The 27,616-nt window shown below is 40.8% G+C and overlaps 1 protein-coding gene across 1 annotated transcript; it reads left to right on the top strand.

The window, feature by feature from the left end:
* Nucleotides 1-25: 25 nt before the first annotated feature.
* Nucleotides 26-27,285, top strand: CD28 (CD28 molecule). Its single transcript, XM_030854110.2, has 4 exons — nucleotides 26-215; nucleotides 20,848-21,201; nucleotides 21,453-21,577; nucleotides 27,157-27,285. Exons 1-4 carry the CDS (start codon nucleotides 26-28, stop codon nucleotides 27,283-27,285), a joined length of 798 nt encoding a protein of 265 aa, XP_030709970.1.
* The last annotated feature ends 331 nt before the right edge of the window (nucleotides 27,286-27,616 follow it).

Below are 27,616 nucleotides of genomic sequence, written 5' to 3'. Positions count from 1 at the left end.
AGTAAGTGGTTTGAGTCCCTTAATCATGTGCCCTGAGAGAAGTAAGTCGGTGGTGGTGGCTGCGGATGACGAGTCAGGTTGCTCAGGTGCGTCTCCAGCTCACCTCACACTTGGGCTTCTCAGGGAGGAGGGGCGGAAGCCCTGGCCCACCGTTAGCACGATGATCTTCAGCCTGCTCCTGGCTCTCAACTTCTTCCCCTCAATTCAAGTAGCAGGTAAACAATTTTGATTTCTTTTCTCCCCCAACGTTTTCGTTTGAGGTCTTTGGTTCATTTTCAAATTTCAAAGAACTCATGAAATTTGGGCATTTGAAGTGTAGTTTTTGCTATGAATGGCAACCTGTTATTTAGAAACTCACTGATTCTCAGACTATGGCCAGCAAAATATTTTAATGAACTGCCTTTGGAATTAAATCAGATTTATTTAGCTATCAGTTGATAGTGTCCCAAGAATTGTTAGCTTTTGTCTATACATGTATATTTTGAAATGTAAGAAAATTGCTGTAAGCAGGTTGGTTCTGAAAGCTCTGGACTTGGACTGCCTGGATTCACAGTACAGATCCATGTCTTGCTAGCTAAGCTTAGGCTAGTATTTAAACTCTCTAAGCCTCAGTTTCCTTGCCTGTAAAACGGAGATGATAGTAACCTCATCTCAAGGTCATTGTGAGGATAAAAGGAAACAATCCATGTGAAATGTTTAGCACAGTCAGTGCTTGGCTAGCAAGATAAAGGTTGCTTGTAATTACCATGTCTACCTGAACTGAATGAGTGCCAGAATGAATTCTGGAGTTGTCACAGAAGCTGGCACAATACAGATGCTAATAAATTAGTTGTTGTTTTTTTTTTAACAGCTGGCTGAAATCTGTTTTCTTAGTTGAAATTCTTTTACGTTTCCAGTGGTGATGGGGAGAGACTAAAAAACTTGACACTATCACAGTTAACTGCATTTCAGATGAGGAGACGGGAGTAGGCATGTTAATTTGGCTAAGGATATCATATAGGAGTTATTGGAACCAGGGTCTGAACTACTTTAGTCTGACTCTAGAGCCTGTGCTTCTCCGCCTAACATGATGTGCTTTATAATTTCTTAGCTCCAGATATGTCCAAGGTTAAATCATCTTTGGAAAATTACAGTTCCAAACAGAAAGAGTTTGTTGCGTATGTGGGCTGGAGTCAGATGTTTGTTCAACTCGTTCTCAGAGTTAGAAAAGGGTCCCACTTGGCTCAAAAATTGGACTGATAGGGGTTAATCAGCATATTGAAATAAGGATAGTTATTTTCCCCTTGAAGATACATTGAAAGGCCAGTATCTTCCATTTTCTTTCTCACTTATTTTGGTAATGTGGGGACTGCATGATTTTTTGTTGTTCTTAACTATCATGTACATGATCTCCAAAGAATATAATTACCCAACCTGCACAAGTACGCTAGCTACATATATACCCATCCATTTTGTTGTCTGAGGTGCCAGTAAGCACGTTTACAAATTGTGTGTATTTATAAAAGGTGTTGATATAATAAAAGACATGAACAGGTGATGAGACAGGTTATGCTCCAGTATCTGGAACCCAGTATTGAGAGTTACCAAGTATATTTTAAAAGAATCTTCAACATCGATTTAAAAAAACTTTGTTTTTAAGGGATCTCTAAAATTTATTTTTAAAGAGTATTTAAAATTTCTTAATTTATTAGGCAGTAAAGAATGGGCAGAAAAGAGAGAGAAGCCTCACTCTGACAGAAAACTTTAAAATTGATAATTGTACACAAAATACTTTCCTCTGTGGAAAGCCATCCATCATCATTTCATTCGCTCTCCTTTGAAGATATTTTTTGTAAGACTCAAAGCTTTATATTCTTCCTTTAGAAGATTTATTAAAAGGGGGATAGCTAGAAAAGCAGTGAAGAGATCACACACATGGAAACTGTTTTTGACTTTGAGGTGCTTCTACTTTTCAAATGCCAACTCACCCCCATAAAAACTTTTAAGATTTGATGCTGAGTGGCCATCTAATGAAGTAGGAAAGGGGTAGAGAAGGCCCTTTCAAAATGTCGCTTCCAGTAAGAAAACTTATGAGAAAAAATAATTACAACATCCAAAAATGTCTAATGATCCATTCTAATCAGTGGTGCAAAATCGTCCATGTGCTTTTTGTTTCTGTCTTCACCCTCCACGAAGAAGTTACAGTTAAGGACATTTGCTGGTCACAGTGTACTTGTCCTCCCTAGGATTGTGAGAGACTACTTCTATGTCTGTGTTGAGATATGTGTGTGTATGTGTTTGTGTGTGTGTGTGTGTGTGTGTGTGTGTGTGTATGAAGAACAGTTTTTCCCCCGACTAATTTAATAAGTCTAACTCACTGCCTCACAGCATAGCTTAAAATACTTATTCTATGAAGTATTTTAAACCTAACCCGATGCTTCATGATTAATAACACTATAGAAAGATCTTTATGGCTAAACTAAAGAAATATGACTTAGGAAGCATGAGAAAACCTTAACTTACAGTTTCTTTACTAACATGACATGTTTTCTACCAGATAATTGTGCAATTGAGATCCACAATAGAGGATTTTGTTGGATTTTGAAATATGAATCCAGCATAGAACTGCAGCCCTTGAAAGGGAATCAATTCGTGGTTGATGATAGAAGCGTGCCAATAATATATAGCATTGTTCATAGGTTTTTCAGCCAATATTGGTTATTTTTCAGCAAGCTAATCATCCATGATAAAGGCAAAAATCAGGACAACACATTTTTTTTTCCACGGGAGCATTTCTTTTCATTTCTTCCCAAACCTTAGCAAAGAAACTGTCAAAAACGGCCAATTCGAACACAACTGGTTTCTGCAGTGCTTCTGCATTCCCCCCAGCACTTCTTTTTCTGAGAGAGGCACAGACGGCAGGAAAATGATTGGCATTTAATAAAAAAACATCAGCAAAGCAAGGTAATTAAAGACCTTATTTTTAGTTCAGCAAATGACCCCTCTGAGGTAGTTGTACACAAAAAGAATTATTTACTTCTCTCAGGAAAGTGTTGCTCCAAGGCGGGGCTTGGGAAGGGAAGGTAAAAAGATGGACATAGAAAATGCAATGTAACCAGCAGCTTGCTGTGTCTACATGACACCCCGTGCACAGTAGCCAGTTCTTCTGACTGTTAAAAAATTGACTGGGTGTTTTGTCAGTTCCAGTAAATTTGATGGACATTTCAAGAGTGTAGCCATTGCTTAAGAATTGGTTTTATTCTGCTTTCACACCCTAAGATACTTTTTTTTTTTTAAAAAAGGCAACCATCCAGAAAGAACTTTTACAGCAAGGAATGTAAAATTAATACCAATATATCAGTACCAGGAAATAGAATGAGTCATTTTCACAGATAGATCAGAAAAAGAAATGAATCTGTGATCGTTACTCTGAATCTCTCACATTCAACCCTTTACTATGGGGGGTGGGGGAGGATCTCGCTGCCTTTCCTTTAAACATAAACCTTCCTCCTTTTTAATATCCTTACTCTGTTTTCATGAGTATCAAAATGCCATGTGACTACCATTCACCTTTTATCATGGGTGGCTATCTTCCTCCAAGTACTGCCTGCATGGAGTGTGTTGACATTTACAAAATGAAAATTATGCCACCAACATGGCAGAAGAAAATTCCGTTTGTGGTTTATCATCTCTAAAACAATAGCTCTTTATTAATGCATATAGGCATTGATAAGGATACACGGTTCATTGCAGACTTTCTTGTCTGAAAATCAGAGGGCAGGCCCTCCTTCAGAGCACAGTTATTTATCCTTTTTCCTTTTCATCTTGGTTAAAGTTTTGTTTGCCTTTTTCTTCAAGACATTTCTTATTTATAAAACTTCACAGAGGCTGGGACTTTTCTTCCCAGTAGATAGTTTAGCTGAACTTCAGGAAAAAAAATGATATCTGGGTGGCTTTGTGACAGACTGAAGGGGTCTCTGGTTTTCTAAGACTTGTTGAGGAATCTATGTCTCTTTTATGTTCATTTCTTTGACTCTTTTTGGTCAATGACATGATGTTGTCATCCAAAAATGTACCCAGAACTTTCGGTCTGAGAATGGTTGCATGAGAATTGGTCCCAGAAGCTGGAGGGAATATAACCCAAGCCCTACGGAAAGTAGGTGTCTAATTTCTTGCTTATTACTCTCATTTTAATGACTCTCAACACTAGAAGAGAGGTGTCCTGGATGGGTTCGAGGGCTACTCAGCCCATTATTAGAGGATGTGAAAAAGAGAGTTTAGACTTCTTGGGCCTTAGGATTTCAATGCTGATTTCATAGGCATCTTAATTCTGTGTGTGACCATTCAGGTTATGTGAGTTTATATTTTCATTCTTGGAAGACGAATGCATGGTGGTGGTGAATTTCTGACTTAACTCTGAGCTGCAACTTTATCTCTGCATCACCATTACCATCATCTTTTTCATTTGTCATCATCTTTATTATCTTGGGGACTCTGGTTGCCAAGGTAACCAGGTTAATGGTTCCTGATGGTGTCATAAGAGTCACCCACTCACCGTTCACTCTGACCTCTAATCTAATTGTGAGCCCCTTTCTGCAGTATCTGAGTCACCTCTCTGGCTCACAATCCACCCCTTAATGTGTTGATTATAACAGTAACTCCTAGTCATTACCCACTCTCTCACACACAAGAATCTAAATTAGTGACATGTCTTACATTTTTAACAATGACATGGATTCCCATGTTAAGGACTTAGGTGGGTGTTTCTTTTTTTTAAACTTGAGAAGATAAAGGGCTGTGCTTTTCATTTCTTAGGGATACTTGACATGTGATAAAATGTCAGAACATCACTGTGGCTGTATTTGCAGCTTCCATGTGACCTGACGACTTGTGTTGAAATTCAACAGTACTAATAATAAGGGTACATAATTTAAGACCAGCTTCAGCAATGTTGAGTCCAGGAGGGTTCCACTTCCAATTCACAGACTCTATCCCCTAGGAGGTGGATGAGAATGGGCACATAGGAGGAGGAGGAGAATGTTTCCTCCCACCATGAGGCTCCTGTGGGGACTAAAGCAGGGTGTTAGTAAGTTACTGTTCTCTAAAGTTCCTGCTCCTTCTTATGCTTTGGGAAGACAGATCTTCTTTCATGTGCTCATTCCATAGGTATTTATTAACATCTTCTACGTGCTATTTTAGGTTCTGTGACTGGTACAAAAACCCAGTTTGAGCTACAATGAAGTTAAAAATGAGAACTGTGAAACCTTTCCAGAATTTTTTTTTCTCTTTCAGTTTAGGACCACTGTGAGTGATTTCCTATCCATGCTAATTTATTTCATGGAAAACAATGATAAGCCAAAGCATCCACAGAACTGTTGAATTCAACCACAGACAGTTTTTAGAGATGGGAGGGAACTTAGACATCTCTCGATTTATAGAAAAGGAAGTTGTGTTGATGGTTCCTCGAAGATGCTAATAGAAAGATGACATTGCAATGTTTCCTGACATTTTGGGATGCTTTTAGGCTGGACCCATTTTACTTATCCAAACTGTCTCCTTTTATACCCCAATACAAGATCCTTAACCTAAATACTGAGGGTTTCTTCAATGTCTCACACACCTGCACTTTATGACCTTTCTGATACTGTTTCCCTTTTGGAATTCCCTCTCCCTTTCCACACATCCAAATCCCACTTGACTTTCAGTTTATATCTTTAGTGCAAGATCCAGCTCCCTGAGGAAGCTTTCCCTGGGTATTCAGCCTTTACTACGGTCTTATAAGAGGAGCCCCAATGGGAGTGTAACACAATCTAACAAATATTTATTAAACCTCTGTTATATTTTAGTCTCTATTGGGATCTGAAGGAATATAAAAAGAGGAAAAGAACTATAAAGACTTCATTAGCACACAAGAACTGCTTGTGTAATTAATCAAGTTCTCTGTGCTTTTGCAGACTTCAGATCTAGTTGAGAAGACTATATGTGACAGGATATAACAGCTGGAAACAGATAAAGAAAACTTGGCAGTTTCCTACCTCATCATGCTATTCGATGCCTTAATGGCTTTGCATATATTATTCTTGTAATCTGTTATGTCCCCTAGTCCTCTCATCTGAAGAAGTCTTCTCTGAGACCCTACATGGCCAAGTGAGGGACTTCCTTCCTCATCAGGGTTCTTAAAATTATCATTGTGTGTTGATACATCTGTTTTTTCCCCCTAGACTGTGAGCTTCTTGCAGACAGGATCATGTAATATCCATCCTTATAACCTCGGTACTATGTACAGTGCAGGAATCATTGTAGGTGTTGGACAAATATTTGTTGAAGGAAATGAATGAATTAGTACTAAAATGGGGCAGCATAAAATAAATAGTAAGCTTTTACGGAAAGCTGGGAATTAAGCTGGACTTTAAAGCTAGATAGGATGTGAATGCATGATGTTATTAATAATAATTGTCAGCTAATATTTATTTTGCACTTATAATGTGCCAGACACTGTTCTATGTGGTTTTCCCTGTATTAAATCATTTATTCTTTCCTTAAATCCTTTGAGGTAGTTACTATGATTATCTTGTCTGTAAGATGGGAAAACTGAGGCATGAAACAGATGGAACGACTTGCCTGTGGTCACACAGTAATCGAGCCAATCCATACACACTTGTTCCAGGGTTCATGTTCTTACCAATGCCGTATTGCCACAGGAAGGAGAAGAAATACAAATGAAGAAATTAAACCAGGAATATCATTGCATGTTCTTGGAACAGTTGACCAGTCTGAATGTATAGAGGCTTGGAGAGGCAGGGTAGAGTCAGGTCCAACAAAGGATTGAATACTGATAGTAGAAATTCAAACTTCATTTTCAAGATATTGGGAAACAGCTGAAAGTTTGTGGAGGCAGGATGGTCTAGAGTGTATGGAGACTAGTGACCAGGAGATCATGTTAGAACACTCTGTCACTTTGTCAGGAAGGAGTGACTATTCTGAGAGATGTTTTGAAAGTAGAAATTTCAGGACTTAGTGCCTAGTTTGTGAAAGAGAGGGAGGGATAAAGAATGATGCCAAGATTTTTGGCTTAAGAGGAATGGTGGTGTCTCCGCCTGAAATCAAGATGTTGTGTAACTGAGTTCTGGAGGAAACTAGTGTTTAACTTTAGACACACTGGGTCTGAAGTAAGGACTTGAGGTATCAGAAAGATGTCTGGTACAAAGCTGAAGACATGGGAACTGGGTAAGAATAAAATATTTAAGCATCCTCAACTTTGGAATAAAATTGAAGCCGTGGAAATGGAAACAGGTAGCTAATAGAAAGGAGAGGGTATAACTGTAGAAAAGCAGAGTGTTGAACGGAGTCTGGAAAATAGGCCTGGTTTGGAGTCAGCTGAAGAGGAGGATGAACTAGTGAAGGAGACAGAGAATGTGTTTGGGGAGGAAAGAGGGGAATGAGGCTTGTGGAATGTCACTAGAGCCAAAAGAGGAAAGAGTTTCCAGAGAGACAGTGGTTAATGGCATTGACTGCATAAGGGAAGGAGAAGTGTGTAATGACTTGGAAAGGCCATTGGTTTTGGCCAAAAGGAAGCCATTTGGGGCTTCTGAGTTTAGGCAAGTGATGGGGAAGGAAGATAACACTTCGAAGGTTTAAGAAAAGGTGGAGGGGGACAAAATTGAGAGAGTGAAAAGGAGAGGAAATTGCCAGATAAAGTGAAGACAGTCAGGAACTTATAACACTTATAATGTTTACCACGGTATTTTATACATAGTAGGTGTGTAATAAATGTTTGCAACTGAGTGACTTAATTATATTCGACAGGTGGAAGGAGCCAAGTGTTGGTTTTGAGTGTGTGTGTGTGTGTGTGTGTGTGTGTGTGTGTGTGTTGCATGGGTGGAAGAGATAGAGGGCTATTAGGAAAGACAAGAGGAAGAGGGAGAGAAAAACAAGAGAATGGAGGCAGTTTTCTTGAGGAGATGGGGATGGAGATTTGGAGAATGGGAGTATTAGCGAGAGGAGGACAAATGTCTAAGAAGAACGGGAGGAAGGATAGAGATTTATAGGGGTAGAGATGTGTTAGGATGAAGCCAGGGTAGATGAGTGGTTCCATATTGGCAAATATATATTTATATATGTTTGATTCTCTCAAGACAGGTCATAGTGTTAAACCTGTCTCAACAAGGGCCACTGGGATAGAATATACCTCGACTTTGAAGAGTTAACCTGTTTGTACTGTAAATTTGCTTGAGTCTTCAAAACTGCACACTGTGGCTGGGCTTGGCCTCAGCTCACGGCTGTGATAACAGGGTCACAAGGTTCAGACCAAGCCTGCCCAGCATCACAGGCAGGGTTCCAGTTTCCAGTCAGGGATGTTAATCTTAGCAACTCTCTGTGCTTTTCAGAGAAAGGACATGGTGGCTTGCCCTTGACCTTAGGGAGGCCACGTCTATTATTCGTTTTCCAAACTCAAAATCTAAAACCCCTGATTTATCAAGGTAGGGGGATGTAATGAAGAGTTTTAGTTTGTTACACTCTGACAACTTTTCTAGGCCTTCATTTCCTCATCTGGTATATGAGGGGGTTGGACGAGAAGGCATCTCAGGTCTATTTCTGGCTCAAAAATGCTTCTTAAGTGGGATAAAAGCTCTAGCTTTTATCAGCTCTAGCAAGGCAACCCCACCCCTTTGTGGATGCTCTTACGATATGATAGAGAAAATACAAGAACTGCAACCAGCCATCTTGGAAATTGTTTGGAGAGATTGTGAACCAGCATCTTAGATGCTAATGTGCTTAGAAATGACTGCAGAGTTTTGGGGGACAATATTGCCTTTGTTCTCCCCTATCTTCCAACATAATGTTAAAGTTTAACACAGTAATTATTTTCAAACTTCCAGGCCATGACTCTTATGTAGAAGAATCTGAATGTGCTAAGGTGGCCCTAAGCAGACTTTGCAAAGGTATAAGATTTAGGGAGAATGAAACAGACAGGAAAAATGTACTGTCGTCTTCTTTACAGAGTTGTTTTGAATGAGGGTTTAGAATGATGGTGGCTCAGGAGGAAAATATGGTTCCCAAATTTGGTTACCAGATTAAAATATGTATTTAGGATATAATATATTAATACCTGCGGTCTCTAGATACCTGTGGGTATCTGTTAACTGGATTACTGTCATAATATTTGTGTAGAAAGCTATAAAGCCCTAATTACCTGCTATCTGAACTACAGGTAACCTTTTAAGGTAATAAAATTTGAATTTTGGAATGGTCTGGTGGCTATTGGTACAGGTAGCTCTTTCATATAAATTAAGGTGCTGTCATGTTGTCGTCTCAGATGGTTCTTCCAGCATTAGGAGCTGAGAGGACAACACAGACCCTTGAATGGTAGGGCCTGGGTCACATCACACCCAAGTTTATGTTGCTTTGTGTTTAGGAAGTTTTGGTCCTAGAGTGCTCATACCCTGCATTGCTGGGTAGCGTCTCTGAGTGGTAGGGATGGGTTGTAGTACAGGTAGTGGTTTTTTAGCAGGTTTAATAATAACTGTCACCCTAATACAGATGACATCCCAATGTACATGTCTATCTCTGACTTTCTTGAGCTCTAGTCCGACTCATCAAACTCCTGGACCTTTCCTCCAGGATGCCTTACCTAGCCCTCAGACCCAACATATCTAAAACCCAACAGCTGTTTTTCCAAACAGATTTCCTTTCTTCACGTAGCTAATTTTGTTAATAGCCCCTTACCCAGTCCATGTACTCCACGTCATTTTGATTCCTGTTCACCATCACCAAGCATAACCCAGCACCAACACCTTGTCCATCCTTTCTATCCCAGCTGCTACCTCCACAGCTCAGGCCCTAGGAGCTCACACTGATGCTATTGGCTCAGCCTCCTGACTAGTCTCTGCTTCAGCCCTGCCCTCGCTCCAAGCAAATGCACGTGCCCCTCTGTGCTAATCTTGCCAAAGCGGTGCTTACTAGCCCAGTCTCAGCTCAGGTGTTTTCAATGTCTCCCATTGCCTATCTAGTAAAACCCATGTGCCTTTTTCTTGGCATTATAAAGGTTCTCCATGATTGGTATCAGCCATCTTCACTTACTTCCCCCCTATGTAAATGGAATGCTCAGCTTGTTCCCAATAAACCCTTACCCTAAAGGGCATTTCCTTTACCTTAGCCTGTCTAAAGGTACTCCAAAGTTCATGGCCCAGTTAAAGGCCAGTCTGTACAGAAGCAGACTTATCTTGTCTGGAAACAAGGGGTCTTCCGTGTGACTGCCAGTGACCCTCTACAGGGCTCACACACCAAACCTGGTTTTGGAGTGTAGCTAATTGTGAACCTGCTTTAGGATTTCTCCCAGAAGGAAGAGGCTGCCGCTTCTTTTACAGCTTCCCATCTCCCAAGAACCTAGTACTATAGACCCCATTATTTATTTGCTGAGTGAATGCTTGACTTTGTCAAGGCAGAAGTCAGAATACCAGAACAGTTTTCTGACACACTGAAATTTCTTTTCAGAAAGAATTCATTGATTGTATTGATAATTTTTCTCTCTCAATAATTAGTGCCTTAGGTCTAGGTGCTTGGATGGGACCTTTTGCTACTATCTGGCCTCTGAGTTACTTTCTGACAGTTGCCTGGAGCACAACAATTTTTTAAAAGGCCAAGGGTGATGATCCTCTACATTACAGTGTCTGCCTGTCTGGAAACACAGATCGAGGCTGAAGGTGGTGCTTAGACTGGTGCTGGCCAATAGCAACTTCTATTTCTATTATCATCTGTAGCCGTATGTACTTGTTTGAACTAAGGTCTCTTTAGATTTTGTTTGAAAGTCACACTTGCTCTGGGTAAGAGTTAATGTGCTTGATAGAACTTGCTAGTTGTGCATATGCAGTCTTGGGCAGGGCTGGTTGCTTGGCCTGACTGTTTTTCCCTATAGAAGTCATTGCTTCTGTCGTGGTGGCCTCCTCTACACAACTCTCTTTTCCTTCTGATTCTGGAACCTCTTCCTCCCCTTGCCCCTTTAGATCTGAGCGTGGTTATAACTCTGCTGCTATGAGCTACAGGTTCTAGTACTATCCCCTGTGGTTCCAAACCACTGCCAAGAGTCTTTTTATAAATAAACCCACCTCCTATCGCCCAGTTTTGAGTGCCGTCTGTTTCCTGCTAAGATCCTGAATGAGACCATGTATACGTATGTGGACCATGGTTTTTCAAAGACTTTTTGTTTTTTTTGGAGAGGCTTTCTTTACATCTCTATTCCTTGTGAAAATAAGGAGAGTTTCAAGATGACAGTCAACAGAAAACTAGATGAAATGACCACAAAGTTATTTTGAAAACATAATCTGAATTACATTTTTTCCCCCCATTTTGACATGGATTTCAGAGAGTCTAGAGCCATTCAAAGTTTGATAGCATTGTTTTTCTCTCTGTTTTCACTGAGAAGGATGGTGAAAGATGCTGTAGTCTGAGTGTCTTGTGTTCCTCTTTCTCACATCTCTATGAATCCAAGCCACAAGCTAGAGTTACCAGAGCCACAGATGGTTGAGCATTCAAGTCCTCCCAGAAAGCACAGTTTGTCTTACGAGTTCCTGAGGCCAGCACTGCATTGGCCTATGGTCAGCCTGCTCCTTATGGAGTCTGCAAAAGGAGGAAGTGGTCAGATGGCCATGTGCTGAAAGGTATCCTGGGCCTGAACAGGAAACGTGCTCAGAGGAAAGTTACGGTAACTTCACCAGCTCTGTGGTCAGGAAGGAGGTGTTCTGTGCCAGGGAAACCAGTGTCACCTTCACAATGTGTTCACAAACATCACAGGGCAAGATGGTTGAAAAGAGAAAGCTTCATTTTCTTTGGTTCCTGCCTAACATGCTAAACTCTGTTCAGTCAGAATTTTAAAAAGGAAGCAACGTGATTAGGATCTTTACAACCTGATTGTTAAACTGCAGAAGAAACTCTGATCATGGTGTGCAGAGATGGAACCCAACAAAGTTCTTAAGAGGTCAATGGACATTGACAACAAGGTCAAGAGGTCAAAGGACAATGACGTTGCTAAAGAAACATGTACTCTATCTTTTTTAGGGCTTCCTTAACTTTAGTTAAGGAATGCGGCCTTCAGTCTTGAGTGCTGCGTATTCCACTCTCTGGTTCACCAGCCTCTGTGTGCCATTTGATTTCTCTATGGTGCTATGATAAGGAAAAGGAAAGATGGAATATCCTAAATTAATCAGGACAAATAAATGTAATTCACAAAGGCCCTGAAGTTAAGGGTTTGCCCAATGAGGTTTAGATTGAAAGTGATTTTATGTATTGACTAATGTTTGTGTTCAAACTCTTTTGGACATGTGGGCAAGCTGAAATGGAATTGTTGCAATGGTGTAATTATTGCGTGTGGATCTGAAATAATTTATAAGAGGCACTTCATGGGACCATATTGTCTGTAGGCTTTATCTAGGATCCATCTATGACCTTCAGGAAGTCTCTGCAATTGTAAGCAAAATCTTTTGTGTAGAGGCAAAGCAAGTTTGGTAACAGACTTTTTCTAAATATGAAAAAGTCAAGATTGACATGAAATCAAGTCAAACTTGCTGAATGTACAAAATTGGTTTTCTATTCATTCATGATTTAAAATATTACTCCTAGAATCATAAATAAATAATATCTTAGATCTTCCACAATTTCTGTGACCTTGTTTAGAAAGCCATTTACTTCTTTGGTTTTCAGTTGCCTCTTGTTTAAAATAAGGGATTGGCTGAGATCATCTCCAACTTCCCATCCAGCTGAGCACTTTTTGCGGGATGGTATTCCAGCAAAACGGGGTAGAAAATGAAATTTATCTTGGTCCTGTCCTCTTCCCACTCCATTTACTCCCCTGCTCAATGATATTCTCCTCCTAAGTCTCACTTCCGTGCCATCCAACTATCAAGTCCAACTTTGAGAAGGTCTAGAAACAATCACCAAAATTGATTGAAATTTTGATGCAACCTGGCAGAGGGAAAAGAACACTAGATTAGAAGTCATGAGGCTTGAGCCAAGTCCTAAGGGTCATGTACTTGTCCTGTAACCTTGAGCAAGAATTAGACCTTTTTGACCTCAGTTTCCTCATCTATAAAATGGACATAAAGATGACTGTCCTGCTTATTTATTTCACAGGTTAATGTAGAGTTTATATGAGATAAAATAGGAGAAAGCACTTTGTAGCCCTATGAATATAGACCATAGTTACTAATTTGTCAATGTATTTCCCACATTGCATTTTAGGCTTCACCTTATTTTGAAATCAAAGCATTAACTGAGCTGGTGGGGAGTGTCCTTTTAGGGTCAGGGCTCCTTCTCTGGTGTTTGGAGCCACACCTTAGAGATGGTTATCCACTCCACCTGTGCAGAGAGTTGTTTATTATTATAGTAGTTGACCTATTTACCATAGGCAAAAAGGGAAAGTTTTGTTTTGTTTTGTTTTTGGTAACCAAGCTCCCTTCCCCCCTTTCTCATGGAAGCACAAGCAACTTTCAATTTTCCAGAAGTCAACTATATCACAAAATTCACAGATTATCTGTGGGAAATCTTTCAGCTCTCACTGCCTCGCTCATAGGTAGCAGATAAGTACCTTCTCACCTCCAATCTTACTCTTCATGTTGCCTGTTGTCAAGGAGGAGTTGTGAGGGAAAGAGGTTTGAGGTTACTGCTTCCTGTCTCCACACCTTTAGCTGGTTTAGCTGCTAGGAAAGGCTTTGAAAAGCAAAGCACTAAATTCATCATCAAAACAACTTGCCAATTCAATTAGAGCCATGTCAGTCAAGCCAATCTTTTGACACCAGAAGCGAATACAACTGATAGATTGACAATGTGTCTCTTTTAACCTAGTAGGTTTGACCTAGGCAGACCTTGCCTAACTACTCACAAGAGGGAAAACTGAATATTTACAGGGAAAGGGGTAGGTCTGCTAAGAAAAAAATTAACATGAGAAGGATGCTTCCCACTCCTAGCACTAACTGGAAAGCAAAAAGGAATCAAACAGAAGCTAGTATGGGGAAGCTAAATATTTCTCTTATTTCTTCTTCTGAGTCTAGATATGTCCTTAAATTTTACAGTATGTCCTTAAATCATTTAAGTACTGTAGATTCCCTGAAACTCAGAGAACCAAAATACGTATCAAAGCCAAATGTCATTTGGTGTTCTGGTTATTTGTTGCTTTGACTGATCCATGTTATTACTTTACTCTCGCAGAGTAAGGGGTATGCATTTTCACACATGCTCCATTTTTAAGAAAAAATGAGAGCAATCAGAATTACTGTTTCTATGGGAAGTCATAATGATCACAAATAGTCAATATCACTTAGAGCAATTGATTATCTTTTCCTACCACCCAGAGTGAATTTCCTTCCCTTAGTGTCTCTCCAAAGCAGATGTGGATTTTGAAGTCCTATGAGATGGCTTCTCACTTAGGTTTCTCTGAATGACTGACATGAATCAAGGTGGAAGCAAGTACTATAAGGAGATACATGTTAAAAAACAAGAGGTTCTATCAGTCAAACTTGAATTCAAGTTGAACCCTCAGCTAGGAGGCTGTTGTCACACACTAGCACATACTGAGAGAACTATTGATACTTCAAGCATAGTACCTAATTTTGAAATGATCTGTGCTGACATAGAAGAGGGAGGAAAGTAAACCTTGACAGATAAATTGGACATCTCTTTTCCCTCAAATGACCATGTAACCAATATATTTCAAGCTCTTTCCCAACAAAATATTAGTACATAGGGTCACACAGGAAGTGACTTTTCCTTGCCTTGCTCAACTGTTGGAGAGGCCATCAACCAGGGCAATATTGAACAGGTAACAGCCAGCCTAGATCCTAGGACCTCAGATGACTCTTCCCTAAGAAGTTTCTCACTTTGTAGTGCCGAGGGAGAATGGGCTCAGGAGAAATGTGATCCGTTTTAACAATGCTGAGGTTTGAATTTGGAGGCCCCATCATGAACAGAAGGGAAATCTATTTTCCAGTTATCTCATTATATCATGCTCTGTGAAGGGAAGCAGAGGAAGACCACTGCTTCTCCCTCTTCTGAAAAACAGCAAACACTGACTAAGATCCAGGGTGTCAACTATGTGCCCAGGAACCTTTGAGGTAATTTCCTTTTTCTCTGCAATGATCCCCTAGGCTGGAAGAATGTCTTCTTCACAGCCCAGATGTCCAAAGTTCACCTCAGTTTCTGAGCTGTCTGCTCCGGTCACGTAATGAATGAAGAAAAGACATAGGCAAAAGGAAAACAGTGTTACTTACTGGTTGGTCTGTGTGGCCTGAGGACAACATTTTTAACTCCCTTACTCATCACATCTAAACCCATGCTGAGTTCTGCCAACTTCAGTCTGGAAGTATTTCTTGAGTTCATCCACCTCTTTCTAACCATAGTTCAGACCCTTATCACCTCTTGCCTAGACTACTACAATTGCATCCTAACTGGTCTCCACGTTTTCACTCTTGTTCTCTTCAAATTCACCTTCCACCTTTGTGCTAAAGGGATCTGTATAAAATGAAAAGTTGTACGTATGACTCTTCTGTTTAAAATCCTTCAAAAGGTCCTCATTACCTGCAGGAGAGAGTCCAACCTATGAACTATGCTTACCTTGCCAGTCCTGTCTTTTACAACTCAGGTCCAGCAAATTCAGGTAGGTGCAATTCCCAACACCTGCCATACTCTTTCTTCCCTCCTCATCTGCTCTGCCTAGACCATTCTTTTTTTTCTCTTTGTCTTTATCTTCCCCACAGTCGCCTACCTCACCCCTACCCCAACACACATTCTCCTACCTCCCCCGCACCCCCTAACACAAAGACTCATCTTAGCTAGGATAACTTTTACTTCATGAAAACCTGTTGAATCAATGTGTGCATAATCCTTTTAAGACTCAGGTCAGCAGTCACCTCCTCCAGAAATCCTTAGTTCGTTCCCCAGTTGCCCTCACAAACACTTGCAGATCACTCTGCCACTCTTTTTAAAGTTGCTGTCTGTTTTTGTATCTTTCTTCTCCCACCAGATTGTGAGCTGCCCAAGGATAGTCACTGAGCCCTGCTTACCTTTGGGAAATCAATTTCTCTCTCCCAGTGCCTCTTGGGACGGTGTCTCACCCTGAGTTATGCAAGAGGCACTAAGCAAACTACTGGAGTGTAGATGCTTGAGCTACTCTGGCCCCCCTCCCTCTCCAGCTTGCTGTGGGTGCTGGGAGAAGGAGGCCAAACTGAGCAACCGTCCAGGATTTCTCTTCAGCCTTACTCAGTTTCCTTGCCCATGCTTCCCCTCCCCGCTTTTAAAAAATCCCTGCAAAGGAGTCCTATTCTCATCTTTTTTCTTACATCAGCTCTCAAAGGAAGATCAGGAAGAATTTGAATGCCCATTAGAACAGAATTCAAGTAATTAATAACAGAAACACACTTCTTGGAGTCCTCAATAGGCAGAAACACAGATACCTAAGCTGAAAAGGAACGCAGATGTTGGCATTTCTTGCTGGGGTTGGCTCTTCCAATCAGAACCGGCCCAGTGATTCTTGCTCAGTAAGCACAGAAAAAGGCCAAGCAAGATACAACAAAACAGAAAATGAGTTGGATTTTCCTATCAAGACAGGCTGAACTTTTTGAGTCTTTACGTGTTTACTTTTCAGTGCTTTTAGAGAGTATTTGTTATAATGAATAATAAATGAAGCTAAAGTTGTTGTTGAGACAGATTTTGAATGAGGACTTAATGAGATGCTAGGCAGAGCTAGCTGCTGCTAAGAATGGTACAGTCTGATCACCATCTTTCACTTATTATTTAATGAGATGCTATTGTTTGCACAGTATCATGCAAAGAAGCATAACCCCTTGTCCTTGCTCAAAAGGGACTTGGGAACTAGGGGTGTAGAGGAAATACACACAAATCAAAAGTTAAACAAATGGAAGCCTATGAAACAAGAGGTGTTCAAAATGTAGAACAGAGAGTAATCATTTTGAGACCTGAGAAGGGAGAGACATTGTAGGCCGTGGAGTCGGTGAACAAAGTACAGAGAGATGAGTACTCACAGTGTGGCCCTAAATGATCTGGCTAATGGGGAGGGTTTTGGTTCGAGGAAATGAGATTGGAAATGCTAGTGGAAGCCTATGAATTGAGGATTAAAAGTGAGTTTCAACTGTTAAGCCACTGCTTCGCAAACTTGACTGCAAATTAGAATCTCTGAGAAACTTTAAAAATATTGATGTCTGGGTCCTACACCCAAAGATTCTGATTTAATTGGCGTGGGAATCCAGATGACTTTAATATGCTATCAGCTTGAGAACTCTGTTAGGCTATAGTGGTTTTCAACCCTGACTGAATATTAGAATCAACCAGGGGAATTGTTAAACCAATGCCAAACGCGACATATAAAATAGGAGAAAATATTTGCAAATCACATATCTTGATAAGGAACTTGTATCACAAATATGTAAAGAACTCTGATAACTCAGCACTAACAAGACAACCCAGGTAAGTGGGCAAATGATCTAAATAGACATTTCTCTAAAAAGGGTATACAAATAGCTAATAAGTACATGAAAAAAATGCTCAAATCATTAGGGAAATGCAAATCAAACCACAATGACATACCACTTCATAACTCTAGGATGGCTATAATAAAAAAGATGGACAACAACAAGTGTTGGCAAGGATGTGGAGAAATTGGAACACTTATACGCTGCTGGTGGGGCTGTAAAATGGTGCAGTTGTTTTAGGAAGCAGTTCGGCAGTTCCTTAACAAGTTAAATACAAAGTTACCATAATGACCCAGCAATGCCACTCCAGGTGTACACCCAAGAGAATTGAGAACATTCGTCCACACAAAAACTTGTACATGAATATTCATAGCAGCATTATTCACAATAGCCAACAAGTGAAAGCAACTAATGAATGAAGAAACAAAATGTGGTATATCCATACAATGGGATATTATTTGGCCATGAAAAGGAATGAAGTTCTGATACATTTACAACATAGATGAACCTTGACAACATTCTGCTAAGTGAAAGAAGCTAGATACAAAAGGCAACAAAAAACTAAAAATAGAACTACCATATGACCCAGCAATCCCACTACTGGGCATATACACTGAGAAAACCATAATTCTAAAAGAGTCATGTACCACAGTGTTCATTGCAGCTCTATTTACAATAGCCAGGACATGGAAGCAGCCTAAGTGTCCACCGACAGATGAATGGATAAAGAAGATGTGGCACATATATACAATGGAATATTACTCAGCTGTAAAAAGAAATGAAATTGAGTTATTTGTAGTGAGGTGGGTGGACCTAGAGTCTGTCATACAGAGTGAAGTAAGTTAGAAAGAGAAAAACAAATACCGTATGCTAACGCATATATATGGAATCTAAAAAAAAAAAGGTCATGAAGAACCTAGGGGCAGGACGGGAATAAAGACGCAGACCTACTAGAGAAAGGACTTGAGGACACGGGCAGGGGTAAGGGTAAGCTGGGACAAAGTGAGAGAGTGGCATGGACATATATACACTACCAAACGTAAAACCGATAGCTAGTGGGAAGCAGCCGCATAGCACAGGGAGATCAGCTCGGTGCTTTGTGACCACCTAGAAGGTTGGGATAGGGAGGGTGAGAGGGAGACACAAGAGGGAGGGGATATAGGAACATATGTATATGTATAGTTGATTCACTTTGTTAATAAAGCAGAAACTAGCACACCATTGTAAAGCAATTATACGCCAATAAAGATGTTAAAAAAAAAAAAAAGGCGACATATTGATGATCCCATTTATATGAAATGTCCAGAATAGGCAAATCCATAGAGGTAGAAAATAGATTCGTGATTGCCAGGGGCTGGAAAAAAGAAGGAATGGGGAGGAGCTGCTAATGGGTGTGGGATTTCTTTTGGCGGGTAACGAAATATTCTGGAATCAGAGAGTGGTGATCCATTCACAGCTTTGTGAATGTAATAAAAAGCCACTGAACTTTTTTTTGTGGCCTGTCCCGTTGCGGAGTGCAGGCTCAGCGGCCATGGCTCACGGGCTCAGCTGCTCCGCGGCATGTGAGATCTTCCCGGACCCGGGCACGAACCCGTGTCCCCTGCATCGGCAGGCGGACTCTCAACCACTGCACCACCAGGGAAGCCCAAGCCACAGAACTTTTAAAGTTTACTTTAAAAGGGTGAACTTTAAAAAAAGGGTGAGCTTTATGGTACATGAATTATATCTTTATTTATTTATTTAATTTATTTTTTTTTGCGGTACGCGGGCCTCTCACTGTTGTGGTCTCTCCCGCTGCGGAGCACAGGCTCCGGACGCGCAGGCTCAGCGGCCATGGCTCACGGGCCCAGCCGCTCCGCGGCATGTGGGATCTTCCCAGACCGGGGCATGAACCCGTGTCCCCTGCATCGGCAGGCGGACTCTCAACCACTGCGCCACCAGGGAAGCCCCATGAATTATATCTTAATAAGTTGTTATAAAAAAATGAAAAGAATGGATCCCTCTCTCCACCAGCATAGACCAGTTAAATCAGAATTTTTGGGAATGGGACCCAGGCACAGGTTCTTGATGTACAGCTAGCATTGAGAACTATGTAAAAGATGAAAAGCTATTAGTGGTTTAGTTCTATGCAGCTCCGTTTTCTCCAAAGCAAAAACAAAATACTTGAGTACATGGATTCAAATCCAGGTTAAATTGTAAATTTCATTTTAATAGATGATTTGACCCTTTAGTATGGGTATGGGGGGTATTGCTTCAAATAACCCTTAAAAAAAAATGTGAACAGGCAGACAATTGTTAGTATACCTAAAAACAATAGCAAAAATGTTTTTTGTTTGTATTGAATTTTTAATCAAAGACACAAAGTGATTTATTGTTTTAAAGAAATTTTGGAGAGTGTTGGTTGCAAAGTCGATTCTCAGTGCTTGAGTGGCCCGTTGCTCAGGTGGTTGTAGTTTACTTGGGTTTCAGTCCTTGCTTTGCTCACCATCTGCTCAGTGATATTAGACAGATCATCCAATGTTTCTAGGCCTCACACAGTCACTACAAGAAAAGGGAATATATTGTCATGTGCTAGGGAATGTGGTATAGTGGGGAAAAAACAGGATAGAATAGATATGTTCTCTTCCATCATGCAGATTTCAGGTTCTTTGCTTTAAAAGTGAAGAGATTGAACTAGGTTGTCTCCAGAGTTTTTGATCGTTTACTAGGATAGCATAAAGGTAGAAGATGGGCTAGAGAAAGAACTCTTGTGGGCCTCTTGGGCCTCTTCCATCTTCTGTGATTTAAAGAAACAAATATGCAAACTTCCTGACAAGGCTGTTTTCAGAATTTGCTATGAAGGATAAATTAAATTCTTTGGATTACATTTTTCTTACCTCTTTATCCTACTCTTGGAACAGCCAATAAAGAAAGTCAAAATGTTTCAAAACATTTAAATTCCTTCACAAAAGGCTGAATCACAACTTAAAATACAAATCTATTTGTTTATGTCAGGTGTTAAAAGCCATTTCCAAGTAAAACACTCAATTAGAAAATTAATTGAGCATGATTAACATGTTAGGAACCTCAGCACAGATTCAAAAATTCCAAATGCATAGCTGTGATGTTCAATGCCAACAGAAGGCCACGTTCTGCCTTCCAAGTGAAAACATGCTCCACTGTTCCATTCAAAGGAGGATGAAAATAATATCAAAATGTAAACTCTAAAAAAAAAAAAAAAAAAAAAAAAAAGTAAACTCTCAGGATAACTATCTTCCAAAGAGCTCCTGCGTCTTCAACTGCCAAGAGAAATCCTTTGCTGGAGATCTGTTTATTTTGTTAACTAATATATCTTGACTTCAGAAAAAAAGTCCTTATATTCTTGTTCTAAGCAAATGATTTTTTCCCCATCCAGAAAACAAGATTTTGGTGAATCAGTCGCCCATGCTTGTGGTAAACAACAATGAGGTCAACCTCAGCTGCAAGTATACCTACAACCTCTTCTCGAAGGAGTTCCGGGCATCCCTTTATAAGGGAGTAGATAGCGCTGTGGAGGTCTGTGCTGTGAATGGAAATCACTCCAAGTCACTTCAGTCTACAAACAAGGAATTCAACTGCACTGTGAACTTGGGCAACGAAACAGTGACATTCTACCTCCAGGATTTGTACGTTAACCAAACGGATATTTATTTCTGCAAAATCGAGGTTCTGTATCCTCCTCCTTACATAGACAATGAGAAGAGTAATGGGACCATTATCCATGTGAAAGGTAACGCACGGCTCGACCAGTGTCCACTCTCAAGTAGTGGTTTTCAACTGCAGTCTTGAAAACTAGGTCATGATCAGTGGTGGGGTTGGCTAACTCCCAAAGAGGACAGACCAACGAGGAAGTCTACGCCTCTTAAGCCAGTGATATTTTGCATATTTTGATTCCTCTCACATTCTCCTCTAAGAAGAAGGAAGGAAATGTACCCAAGTGCCATTCCCATATCATTTAATCTAATCTATTCTATTTTTCAGAGAAACATCTTTGTCCAGCTCCCCGGTCTCCTGAGTCCTCTAAGCCATTTTGGGCACTTGTGGTGGTAAACGGAGTCCTAGCTTTCTATAGCTTGCTAGCAACAGTGGCTCTTTCTAACTGCTGGGTAAGAGAAACAGCATTGTTTTCATGTAACTTTTCTACTGCATATGCAGTTGGACATATTCAAGAATTTTGCCTATGTGGCTTATTTTCTGTTGAACATGTGATTATTTTCTTTTTCCCTGCTAGGTTTCAGTAGGTTCTCTTTTAGCCTATCCAACTTTATCTGAGATAAAAATCAGATGTGAGTTTATGTTCAGAAGACACTGATTAGGTGGCCAAGCAGAGTAAGAAGCTAAACAGGTAAATAAATGTGGGAGATAAATTAGGGTAGAAAATTACCTTTCTTCTCCCCACGTTGCAATGTCATTATGACATATAAAATAGCTCTAATATATACATATGTATAAAAATCTAAGCGACTTGGGAATCTAAGAAACTGAAGCCAATGAATAACTTTGGTTCGGGGTCAAAAATCATGAGAAATTTGTCTACTGAAATTATGCATTCAAACCTAGCAAGGAAACTAGGTCTGTTTATCTGAGTCATATTTTTATCTCCTCTGAAGCAGTTGAATTTTGTGAGGCCAAGTATGGTGCTGTCATTATGAAACTATAACGGGAGTTAGACTTTTCTGAGCTCTTACCACTGAATTGGAGTTTACGAACTTTTGCAAATGTTCATGTAATAAACTTGGTGTGTTTTTCTCTACCTTCTTCCACGTTGAAGTTTTGGCCTAGATTTGAATGCGTATTGATAACCATATCTACTGCGAGGCAGGGACCTCCTTATTTTCTCTCCTTTCTCTTACTCAGGAACTTCCAGTTCTTATGTACACAGTGTGGCACTGATTCCATATTGTCTTTGAATTTTTTTCTAGAAGTTAGATTCATGTATGAATCATTTCCTCAACAGGGTATGTATGCTTCTCAAGGATAGAGGACTGTTTCTCTTGACATTCACCATCCATCTGGTATTAAGTACATTTAGCTTAGTGCTTAAAGAATGCTTATGAACTGATGAATTGATAACCCCCATAGAGGCCAAATTAAGGACTTAAATGAGTATGCCTGAAGTATCATACTTATCTTTAAGGCATATTCCATACATCTAACTAATTCATACATGGATCAGTGATTTCTGGAAGCCATGCCATGTTGAAGCCATCCTATTTACTATAGCCTTGGTGCTGGGCAGGGTCGGGGTGGAGGAGGAAGGAAGCCCTGGGTTCACAGTCATGCCAAGGATAGATTCAACCTGGGATCCTTTTAAACTCTTCTCAGCCTATTGCCAAAGTTTGCCTCTCCCTTGTTCCCCAAATGCTACTCCCATTTTGGGAGACTAGGGGGCAGATAGATGCTTGTCAGGCTTCCTGTTGCCTAATCTGTACCTCCAACAAAATCTGTAAGCACCAAAGTGGCTGCTTGTTCCTGAAAATCCTTTATATCAGATCATGAGAATTTGCCTATCTTGCCTTCTTCAAGTTGCCCAACCCTGATGGGGGCTTTTTATGTATTGAAATATTGCCTAAGTTCTTCCTCTGATGTCAGTTGAGTCTGGATCTTGGTGTCTTCATCCTAGTTACCTTTCATCTTTGAACCTCTGTGGAGTTTGCCAATAACATTAGAATTTAGGCTCCGGACGCGCAGGCTCAGCGGCCATGGCTCACGGGCCCAGTTGCTCCGCGGCATGTGGGATCTTCCCGGACTGGGGCATGAATCCGCGTACCCTGCATCGGCAGGCAGACTCTCAACCACTACGCCACCAGGGAAGCCCTCAGGTCTTGTTTTTATCTTGATTCCCTTGGAATATCAACTTCTTAATCTAAAAGCCAGGAGCAGTGCCTTTTGGGGTACATTTCCAGGACAGGTGCTCCCCTGTAGTATGCTGACCTAAGTCAATGTACTTTACCAGCTTTGTAAGATGTAGTTTTGGAAAACTGTTTTAACTTTCAGTGGCCAGAAGGGTACTGCTCGCCATTTAAAACTTATTGTCAATATACACTAGAATATCAGTTACTATAAGCAGGGACTAATTTGCTAAGTGACTCGAGTTACCCAAAGGGACAAGAGTAGCTTCTATTTTCAATGAGTTAAAAAAGTTTACTTTTAAATTGGAAACATCATAAATGCAATATGTTTTTCTTTGGCAGCACTACTAATTCCTAGTGAGGTTCATCTTCCTTTGTCTTGAGAAAACTTATTTTGGTCTTATTCTGTCTCACGAGCTCCCTGAAAATTGGGAAGTCCCAGTGCTTGGCATACCTTATCTTCTTCTGTGGCCTCTTGTAGTTAATTAGGTTACCCAATAAGAAGTACCCTTTATCTGCATCTCAAACATAGGTCTTTGTACTCTCTGACCAAATGGGTGTGAAATAAATATATATGTAAATTTCATAGAATAACAGAGCATTTTTACCCAGGGCTCATCTTTTCTGGATACTGTTTAAGCAACTTGCTGAGATAGGCAGCCAGGTCATCAGGGATCCATCCCTAGAGTTTAGCCATTTCCAGGGTACTTTTCTGGGATCCTATTTTTGGCTGGTCTGCATTGTGCCTTGGTGTAAGATGCTGTTTTCTGGAACTTCCTGAGGGTCTGTGATGTACTGCCGTAGGCAGTTCTAGGCTGAGTGGGTTTCTGGGAACAGCTGCAGATTCTATCTCAGTTCTTGACCTGTAGATGACATTTGAATAAAGAGAGAGCTCCCCTCTGCCAGGCAGCCACAGACCAGCACCTGTCACTCTCACTCAATCCTCAGTTCACTCCGTTGAGATGGTAAACCCATCCTTCTTAGTCTAAAGGAGCCTTTAAAAAACACAGTTTTCTCCACTATAAATCACACTGTGGGCAATGTAGATAGTGTGTGTACAGGTAGTATCTGCCTTTAAATCCAGTGGGTTCTTGAAGACCATGTCCTTTAAATGAATTGCCCTGTGTATGCCTGTGTCTTTCTGCTGCTTCCGAGAAACAAGTTGGTAAGGATGGGAGTAGAAGGAAGAGAAAGGGAGGAGTGGTCCTGAAATCACACATCTTTAGCAGACAGTGAATGTTGAAGGGCTAAATGACTTAGTCACAGAGACGTGTAAGGTGAGTACTCTGCACACGTATATGCATGTGCTAGATGAACATGGACACTGTGGGTTCTGTATACTGTTCCCAGCATGTCTCATTTCCATCCCACTGCTGTGTTTACAGTTAGGCTGAAAATGACTAAATCTGCTATCTGATAACAGCATGAGGGTAAGCATGGGAGCGGATTGCAACAGATCTTTCATAAGTTTGGTGCAACCCAGAGAACCTCAGAGCCAAGGCATCTTCATTATGGGGGCCCCTCTAACTAGCTATAGTTTAATTTGAGTGTCCAGAAGCAAAGTCTGTCTCTTAGGAGTCTGGCAAGGCAAGTCGTCAGAGTTAGAGTAGGTACTCTAATGCCTCCCAGGATATCAGCAGCAGCCTTCCACATTTATTTGGGGGGCAGACAATTCCTTGCCTTACTCCTGCCCTGCCATAACCCTGTGCCCAAGAGGACTCTAGTCCTTTATTTATAGAAAGGATGTAGAACCAAGATGTTTGAAGGGCAACTTCCTTCACCCCCTTGGTTTCCATAGATACCTCTCCCTGAATGCATCCCCCAATTATGTCTGTTTAATGATGTCCTCTTCTTACTTTCAGCTAGATAACCTCATCCATCATCTCAAATCCCAAATGACCGAAGCTGAATTGATAGTCTCTTTCAAATCCACTTTTCCTATCATCTTGCCTTATACTTATGGATGGACCATCAACCTCCTGCTCACCCAGGCTCAAATCATCAGTCATCTTTGAGTATGAGCAAGAAGGAGGACTCAGGCAGTCTAAGAATATTCATTCTCACTTGGTGATATAGCTTGTATCCATTGCTTCATTTTCATTCCTTTCTTTTTCATGATCAGACTCTTCAGATCAGGATTTCCCGGTCTTGGCACTACTGACATTTGAGCTGGATAATACTTTGTTGTCAGGGGCTGCCCTGTGCATTGTAGGATGTTTAGCAGCATCTCTGGCCTCTGCCCACTAGATGCCAGTAGCATTCATCCCAGTGTGACAACCCAAAATGTCTTCAGATGTTGTAAAATGTCCTCTGGGACAGAGGATAAGGGAGTTGGAGGTGTCAAGGATGAGGCTTAGGAGGTCTGGTATGGGCAACTGTGTATATGGTAGTGTCACTCACTGGGACGAGAAACACTGGAAAAGACCAGGTTTTAGGGGAAGATCTTGAGTTTCTTTTTGGACATGTTGAGTTTCAAGTACCTTTGAGGTCTAGTCCAGAGATATAAATTTGGGTGAATAGGTGGCAATTGAAACTGTGAATGTGGACGAGGTTGCCTAGGGAGAGAGGATGGCATGAGTAGAGGAGAAGGCTTAGGACCAAACCATGAGGAACTCTAACGCTGAATGGCTAGTTAGAGAAGAAAGAGCTTGCAGAGGAGGCAAGGAGGGAGTGGCCCCAGAGCGGCAGGATGAGAACTGGGGTGGTAGCACCTCACGGAAGGCAAAGCAGAAGCATGTCAGAAGGGAACGGATAATCTAGAATGCTGCTGAGAGCTCAAAAGATGAGGCCTGAAGACATGTTAGTTTTATTTAGTGATATGGAGGTCCATTTTTTACCAACCTTTAACACTTACTCCTGCCCCTTTGATAAGGAAGGTGGGAAGGGCTCAGGTAGGAGTGCGTGGAAATAAGGCCAGTCTTTGGCTTATTTATTCTGGTGCTCATGACATTCATGTCCAACGTATCAATATTTACTTATGCATCAGGCCAGGCCTATGTGCCAAGAAATAGACTTTTTTTTTTTCATTCTGGAGAATTCTGAATCCAGAAATCTGGATGGCTTTCTACTTTTAGAATTTTTATGGAACTTTTATCAAACATGTAAATTTTACCATCACACTGATTGAGAAAATATGTTCCTAACCTTCAGTCAAAACTTTGCTAAGATTCGTGGTGAGTATAACTCTAATTCTAGGGTTAATATCACCCTCATTCCTGGTAGAAATTCATCCAGAGGGAGCTGTGTCTCAGGGATGGAGATGAATGACGCTATTGCCTTTATTTATGGAAATATACATACATATAAAGGAATAGGACTGTAACTAGTTGTCTAGAACTGTAACATCCAATTAATTTGGACTCCACTGCTATGAAATTGTGACTATTCCAGACTCTGGAGGGCTGAAGGTCCTCTTTGGTTAATCATGAAAAAAAATGGCTTCTTGAGCAAATGACTAATACAAGAAGATTGCATTGGGGATGCTTAACCTTTTCAAAGGAGGAAGGGCCTTCAAGAATATTCACATATCAGAGTTGGATATGTTAATTAGATATGCTTTTGGAATTCAGTTCAAATGGTTGCATTGAGAGTAACAGGAGTGCATTTCTCTAAAATACTTTCTTTGATTCAGATTTTTCAGGTTAATTTGGAAGAGTCCAAAGTAGTTGGGTTTGATTGGTCATTATGCAAGTCCAAGGTGCTCAATGAATTCTGGTTTGTTCAGCTTCCTTTGACTGTGTTCTGAAGAGTTGCCCCCAAATCTTAGCACTCCTCCCAGATATCTACCTCTGTGTCCCTGGCCCCCTTCACAGTGACATTTCTCTTTTCTGCAGATGAAGAGTAAGAGAAACAGGATGCTTCAGAGCGACTACATGAACATGACACCTCGCAGGCCGGGGCCCACCCGAAAGCACTACCAGCCCTATGCGCCAGCACGGGACTTTGCAGCCTACCGTTCCTGACACGGACGCCTATCCAGATGCAAGCCGGCTGGCCCCTCTTCACCTGCTCAACACCATTGCTCTGGATAGGAAAGGACTGCCTCGTCTTCAGCCAGCCACCTTGGCCTCCTGTTAGGCCACCAATGCTAATTTTTCTTGAACAAATAGGCCGAATAACATCATTTTGAGACTCTGAAATGAAGTTAAAGAATATTACTGTGGCAGACTCGTGTAGTGCCATGGCCCAAATTCAAACTCACCATGTATTTATTGACTTGATTGAGAGGTTAGGGTAGAAAACTGAAAGTGAGCGGATTCTGTTAGCCCTGACATCTGCTTCCAGTTCCACTCC

Source organism: Globicephala melas, chromosome 7 (assembly GCF_963455315.2).
Source record: "Globicephala melas chromosome 7, mGloMel1.2, whole genome shotgun sequence".
In the NCBI taxonomy this organism is placed as follows: Eukaryota; Metazoa; Chordata; class Mammalia; order Artiodactyla; family Delphinidae; genus Globicephala; species Globicephala melas.
Note: the sequence above shows the minus strand (reverse complement) of the source record. Positions and strands in the feature narration are given on the sequence as shown.

What these genes read in the sequence shown, in the direction of transcription:
- CD28 (XM_030854110.2), top strand. Translation starts at nt 26, where the DNA reads ATGTGCCCTGAGAGAAGTAAGTCGGTGGTGGTGGCTGCGGATGACGAG. An exon ending in CCCCTCAATTCAAGTAGCAG is followed by an intron (nt 216 to 20,847) that starts GTAAACAATTTT and finishes TTCCCCATCCAG; the next exon opens with AAAACAAGATTTTGGTGAAT. An exon ending in GACCATTATCCATGTGAAAG is followed by an intron (nt 21,202 to 21,452) that starts GTAACGCACGGC and finishes TCTATTTTTCAG; the next exon opens with AGAAACATCTTTGTCCAGCT.